General features: G+C 18.3%; 3 protein-coding genes across 3 annotated transcripts in view; 2 read left to right on the top strand and 1 right to left on the bottom strand.

Annotated features, from left to right (window-relative positions):
- PF3D7_0215300 (acyl-CoA synthetase) overlaps positions 1-1,359 on the top strand; it is a gene marked incomplete at both ends in the record, with an annotated part of 2,667 nt that extends 1,308 nt beyond the window's left edge. The window contains one exon of the mRNA XM_001349622.1: positions 1-1,359. This exon is cut by the window's left edge and continues 1,308 nt beyond it. Within this exon, the coding sequence (XP_001349658.1) occupies positions 1-1,359 (1,359 nt within the window).
- A 931-nt stretch (positions 1,360-2,290) lies between these two features.
- PF3D7_0215200 (conserved Plasmodium protein, unknown function) lies at positions 2,291-3,025 on the bottom strand (the record flags this gene model as incomplete). The annotated part of the gene is made up of 1 exon (XM_001349621.1): positions 2,291-3,025. The coding sequence occupies one exon, from the start codon at positions 3,023-3,025 to the stop codon at positions 2,291-2,293; it is 735 nt and encodes a 244-aa protein (XP_001349657.1).
- Positions 3,026-5,694: 2,669 nt separating this feature from the next.
- On the top strand, positions 5,695-7,477 carry PF3D7_0215100 (RING zinc finger protein, putative; the record flags this gene model as incomplete). Its single annotated transcript, XM_001349620.2, has 7 exons — positions 5,695-5,751; positions 5,893-5,928; positions 6,057-6,286; positions 6,472-6,858; positions 6,987-7,062; positions 7,161-7,212; positions 7,419-7,477. The coding sequence occupies 7 exons, from the start codon at positions 5,695-5,697 to the stop codon at positions 7,475-7,477; spliced, it is 897 nt and encodes a 298-aa protein (XP_001349656.2).
- Positions 7,478-7,500: the final 23 nt, after the last annotated feature.

Here is a 7,500-nt window from a genome sequence, read left to right as displayed (position 1 = left end):
GCTTGCTTTACAAATTTATTAGAAGGATTAACTGGATATTCATCTAAAATTAGAAATTGTGTAAACCCAAATTTAGAAGTCATATTAAATGGTGGTGGAAAGTTATCTCCAAGAATTGCTGAAGAATTACGTGTTCTATTAAATGTTAACTTTTATCAAGGCTATGGTTTAACAGAAACCACAGGTCCTATTTTTGTACAACAAAAAAGAGATTATAATACAGAAAGTATAGGAGGTCCCATAGCCCCTAATACAAAATATAAAGTAAGAACATGGGAAACTTATAAAGCATCAGATTCTACACCTAAAGGAGAATTATTAATTAAAAGTGATTCCATATTTAAAGGATACTTTCTAGAAAGAGAACTAACAGAAAATTCTTTTACATATGATCATTTTTTTGTAACAGGTGATATCGTTCAAATAAATGATAATGGTTCTTTAACTTTCTTAGATAGATCTAAAGGTTTAGTGAAATTATCACAAGGGGAATATATAGAAACAGATTTGTTAAATAATATTTATTCAGAAATTCCTTTTATTAATAATTGTGTTGTTTATGGTGATGATTCTTTAGATGAAGCCTTAGCTATTATTTCTGTTGATAAATATTTATTATTTAGATGTTTAAGAGATGATAATATGTTAAATGAAACTGGAATTAATGAAAAAAATTATATGGATAAATTATCTGATCAAAACATAAATACAAAACATTTTATTGATTACGTTAAAAATAAAATGTTAGAAGTATATAATAATACAAATTTAAATAGGTATAATATTATTAATCATATTTATTTAACGTCCAAAACTTGGGATACAACCAATTATCTTACACCAACAATGAAGGTGAAGAGATTTTCTGTCATACAAGATTATGCTTTCTTCATTGATCAAGTTAAAAATATATTTAAAAAAAAATTAAAAGGTCAAAAGGAACGCACTAAGCGTTTACAAAAGAAAACCTCAGATGAACAGGAAATAAAAAATGATGAAAACGATCAAGAAAAATCTAAAAAAAGTTATTTTTCAAGATTATCACAAAAGAGAAAATCACGTTCTCAAGAAAAAAATAAATCAACATCTCAAGAAAAAAATAAATCAACATCTCAAGAAAAAAATAAATCAAAATCTAAAGAAAAAAATACATCAACACTTCCACAGGATAATATATCCATACCAGTGCAAAATAAAATTGAAAAACCGCAACAAAATAATATGTCAAATATTACATTAAAAAATACCCTCAAATCTACTGATGCATCTTTAAAAATACCTGAAAAAAATAAAGTACAAACAAATAAATCGAGATTTCAAGTTCAAAATGTACGAGAAGAACTTGAAATGAATTCATAAATAAAACAAAAAATATCAAATAATCAAAAATATATAAAAAAATAATATATATATATATATATGTATATATATATATGAATATATTTATATATATGTATCTTATTACATATATTCTATTAATATTATTTTCCTCATATTTATTTTTTTTGTCATTTTTTTGTAAAGAATAATAAGTTTCACAAATTATATCAAATGGGAAACTTATATTTATAATACCATAAAAATTAAACTTTCTTAATATATATATATATATATATATATATATATTTATTTATTTATTTATATAACCAATTTATTTCTCCTAGATTCCTCATAAATTTTAATTTTTAAATATTATTTGTAAAATTTTACATATCAATAGTATATGTTTATTTTATTTTATTTTAAATTAAATTAATATGTTTTAGTTCTATATTATATTTATATTATATTTTTTTTATATTTTTTTATTTTACCTAAATATTTCTGTTTAAATTAAAACATTTCTTAAATATTTTCATAAACATATATTATCTGTCTTTAATAATTTCTTAAATTTATATACAATTAATAAAAGGAAAAATGTAGTAAAATAGGATAACATAAAATTTTATAATCCTACAGCATAATTGTTCTTTTGTTCTTTTTTTTTTTTTTTTTTAATATTGAATATATTAAGAAACAAAGAAAGTACACAACATAATATAGAAAAGCAAATTGTGTATAATTAATGCAATAAATAAAAAAGAATACACACAGCATGCATAAATATATATACATATATATATGTATAGATATATTTTTATTTATTTATTTATTTTTTTTTTATATCATTCATATATTTAAAAAAAAATCAATTAATTTTCCTATGTCACACCCCCTCAACCAAAAAAAAAAAAAAATCATATTGTACGTAAAAAAAAAAAAAAAAAAATATATATTTTTTTTTTATTCATGTAACGTACAGATCGTTTAAAGAATGATCATCAATTAAATCCATAGCAATTTTAGTTTCGAAATCTTTATAATTTTTATAACTATTAATTTCATTCATTAGATTACTTTCATATTTCTTCAGATAGTTAATATTATAATTTTTATTATTTTCTTGTTTCATAATTAATAATAATTTTTGTAACTGGTTTTGTCTTTTTTTTCTTTCTTTGAATACACTGATTCTTTCTTGAGTTATATCTTTGAGATATTCATCTTTTTTATTAATACATTCATTAAATATATTTTCTATATCATTTTTTATGTACATTTTAGTTTCTAACTCTTGTTCCATTTTATGTACTAATTCTTCTAAAGTATCATGTTCAAACTTATGAATTTTATTCATATCTTTTAATGATTTTAATTTAGATTCTAATTTACTTTTTGTTTCTGTTTTAAATTTGTAGTCACTTCTTTTCATACTTAACTTTTTAATATTGTTACACAAATGCCACTTTAGCAAATCTTTTTGTTTTTGTAAATCCCCTAATTCATTTTTCACAAAATCATACTTTTCTTCTTCCTTGGATAATAAACTTTGTAATTCATTGTATTTTTCTATCAAGTTGTGATTTTTATTAGATGAAGGTATTTCCCCATATTTCTCTTTCGTATCAGATCTAAGCCCACTAGTGTAAAGTTTCCCTTTAGAATCGAGGTAATGTAACTTGTTGTTATTTTTTTTTTTCATCTTATAAAAAAGAAAAAGACGTCATATATAAGTATATTTATGTATATATATAAAAATATGTATGTATAAACTTATTTTTATTTTGGTTTTTTTCTTAACTTTTTCTTATTTATATTTTTTTTTTTTTTGTAATTTATATATTGTTTTCAAAAAGGAAAAAAAAAAAAAAAAAACAGGCTTTATTATTTTTTTTTTTTTTTCTTTTTAATTGTAACAGATTGAATTAAGAACTTTTCGTAACGAATAGTATCTCATTTGTAAATCTTAAAAAAAATGTTCATCATATATATATATATATATATATATTATATAACTCTTTTATTATACATTTTATATATTTCTCTTATCTAAAAAAATGATAACACTATATCAATATATATTTATCTATGTTTAATAAGATACTGTTCTATTGTTGTTGTTGTTGTTTTGTTTTGTTTTGTTTTTTATTTCCTATTATTCATCGAATTATATGCAAAAAAAAAAAAAAAAAAAAAAATATACATATATATATATATATATATATAAATAACATAAAAACAAGTGTATAATAAATATATCTCATTTTATCCAATAGCCAAAATATAATTTACACACTTATTAAATAATTATATATATATAATTTCATATGAACATTTTTTTTTTTTTTTTTTTTTTTTAAAAAAACCTGAACTGTGCATGTCATACTTTTTCTTTTATATACAAAATAGCTGTTTTATGCTTTATATATATTATATATATATTTTTTTTAAGATATTATATATATATATATATATGTATGTGTATATATTTTTATTTTATTTCTATATAAATATATTTATATATATATATATTAAACCATTTTAGTCCGAAAGTTTTCCAAATGAGTGTAACCATATTTTTTAACAAACGAAAAAAAATATAAGGATATTAATATATTGAACAATTACGAAATTATATTAATATATTAAAAGTAAGAGGGAACCAAATTTTAACCATAGATTATTATATTATATAAAAAAAAAAAAAAAATATATATATATATATATATATATATATATATTTTATCAAGTGGAAGGGGCAAATAAAAAAATATAAGAATGATTAATTTGATGATAAATATATATATCCTTTTTTTTTTTTTTTTTTTTTTTTTTTTTTTTGATATCTCTCGAATGGTAATATAATATATATAGTTTTATTTGTAGATATATAATTAAATCTTATGCATATGATGTTTATATGTTTCTTATTCTTTCATTATCATTTATCAATTTTCACTTGTTCATATTCTTATATATAAATAAATAAATACATATATATATATATATATGTATAATATTGCACCATTTTGTACATAATATATTCAAATAATTTCATGTTCAAGTAGACAACTTTGGTCTACTTTTCTCATTAGGTTAATTCTTCTTATTATTTTATTATTTTTTCTTTTAAATAAAAAAAAATGTATACAAAAATAGCCACACAAAAAGTGAAATATTTATATATATGTATAATCACCGTGATGATCATTATTTATTATTCTTACTTTATTTTTAAAGATAAATAATATATATATATATATATATTTACCATATTAGACCTAAAAAAAAGAAAAAACTTAATACTGTATATTTTTCTTCTTCTCTTTCCATTTTCATATGATATACAAAAATAGTATAAATATAGATTATGCTATATTTAATATATTTATATAATGGGTAAAATATACTAATTTTATTTATTTATTTTATTTAATTGTTTTATTTTATTTTATTTTAATTTAATTTTTTTTTATTTTTTTTTTAAATTAATGTATAATTCTTCTTTTCTCTCTTTTTTTCTTTTTATTTTTTTTTACCATATAAAATCCTATAAAAATATTATAAATATTATATATATTATATACATATATATATATATAATATAATATATATAATATATATTTTTTTTTCTTTCCTTTTTTTTTTATCCCATAAAAAAAAAATATATATTATATATATATATATTATATATGTAATATATTTTACACAGAATTATTTATATTATAATTCAAAAGTATAAAAAATCTTTGATAATATAAAATGAAACATTAATTTTATTTTAATTATGCTTTTTTCTTTTTAATAATTTATTGTTTTATTTTCTTTTTTCTTTTTTCATTTTTTTTTTTTTTTTCTTTTTTTTGAAACATATGATGTACACGAACATTTAAAAAATACTTCCTTTTATATATTATTCTATAATTTAATAAAATAAATTTTTTATGAATATAAAACACGTTTATGTTTAATAAAATTTTAATTTACATATATTTTTATTAGATAATAAATATTATATAAGTATGTATATTTTTTTTCCCTATAATTTTGCATAAATACAAAAATTATAAAAATTTCTTTTTTTTAATGATAGTTATAAAAGAAGAATAATATTTTTTACGTAAACAAAATAATGAAACAAAGTGCATAAAAATATACATATAATAAAAATAATGGGAACATAATGGAGAACTGAAAATATATATGTATATTATTAATAATAACAACGCATATATATTTATTATATATATATATATGTATATTATTAATAGTAACAACACATATATATTAATTATATATATATATATATATTTATTTATTTATAATGCTTTAAAATATATATGTTACATTTTATAATTTTCTTGTTGTATAATGGGAATAATGGGTTCATCGTTATCTAACAATCGAGATGATTATTATGATGATGGTGTAAGGTTTTTAAAAAGAAAAAAAGAATGATAATATTTTGCTCCATATATATATATATATATATCTTCTCATTATATTATATATAACACATATTTAATTAAAAACTTTTTTTTTTTTTTTTTTTTTTTTGTTTCCAAACAGCCACAAACAATATCATTTGATAATCCCATAATAAATGTAATCACTTTATAAGAAGCAAAATATATAAAAATATAAATATATATATATATATATGTACATTTATGTGTAAGTATACTTCTTATTTCATTTCATTTTTTTTCTCTTCTATTTTGACTTAATGATAGAGAACAAATAACACCAACTTGTGTGAACTAATATCGCAAGGACCAAATATAAATATTCAAAGAACATCCGTTGTAAGAAATTCACTTAACTTACGTAGAAAGACATTAAAAATTATAAATGTGGGAAATAATAATTATTTAATAAATTTCATTTTTGATGCCTTACATGATGTAGAGGTATCTATTTATTTTTGTTGTAAAGAGGAGTTAACAGAAGCAAAAGAAACCATGTAATATTTTTAAAATAAAAGAAAATGTATTATAATATATATATATATATATATATATATATATTAATATATATTAGATTTATTATGTAGAAATTTTATGTTTATTTATCAATTTTTTTTTTTTTTTATATTTTTTTTTAAATAATTATTTTATGTTCGTTTTGTTAATTTTCTTTTCTTTCTAGATATTGTCCTACAAAGTATCAAACGATTACAAAAATATTTCCGAAGAATTTAAACCAAGTTTATATGAGTGAATTAAATGAAGGAATAAATTTGAATAACATGAATATAAATGATATAAAATGTAAACCTAGTTATGAATATATCATTCCTATTTTAATAGTCCTTAAAGCGATTGGTACGCCCATACTTCAGGCTCAATACAACTATGCCTACTTACAAGAAAATCAGATGAACGAGAATAAAAACAATCAAGATAAATATAAAATAATTCTTTATAGACAGAAGATTCAATTTGGTAACAGATCATTTGAGGTTCAAGAAATTTTTGGAATAGAAAAATCTCCAGAAACAAAAACGGATCCTGTAAATAATTATTTGTCTGACAGGTGTGTACATCATATATATATATATATATATATATATATGTATATTTTTATTCATTTATACGTATGAATGTACATTATATATACTATATATATTATATGCTTATTTATATTTATGTTTTATTTTTAAGGGAATGTGTAATATGCCTGACGGATGAAAAAGATACAGCAATTTTACCTTGTAGACATATGTGTCTTTGTAATGTGGTACTTTAAAACGAAATAATATGAATATTAAAAGTAAATACATGTATATATAATATATATATATATATATATAATTTTTTTTTTTTTTTATTTTGAAGTGTGCAAATGTTGTTAGGATGCAAAATACGAAATGTCCCATATGTAGACAAGGTAATATGGAAATAAGAATTGTATATTATACACACACACACGTGCATATAATATGAATATATGTATGTATTTTTAATTTATGTATATACGTTAACATATTTTATTGCTTTTAATATGACAAATTAAACAATAAAAAATTATATGGAAAAAAAAAAAAAAAAAAAAAAAACATTATTTTATATATATTTTTTTTACCCTTTTTACAGAAGTTCAAGGACTATTACAAATATCCATTGATAAAAAGGATAAAAATGTCAACAGTTAAAATATATATATATATATATATAT

The sequence above is a fragment of the Plasmodium falciparum genome, assembly GCF_000002765.6.
Source record: "Plasmodium falciparum 3D7 genome assembly, chromosome: 2".
Taxonomy (NCBI): Eukaryota; Apicomplexa; class Aconoidasida; order Haemosporida; family Plasmodiidae; genus Plasmodium; species Plasmodium falciparum.
This window is presented reverse-complemented; position numbering and strand designations above follow the sequence as displayed.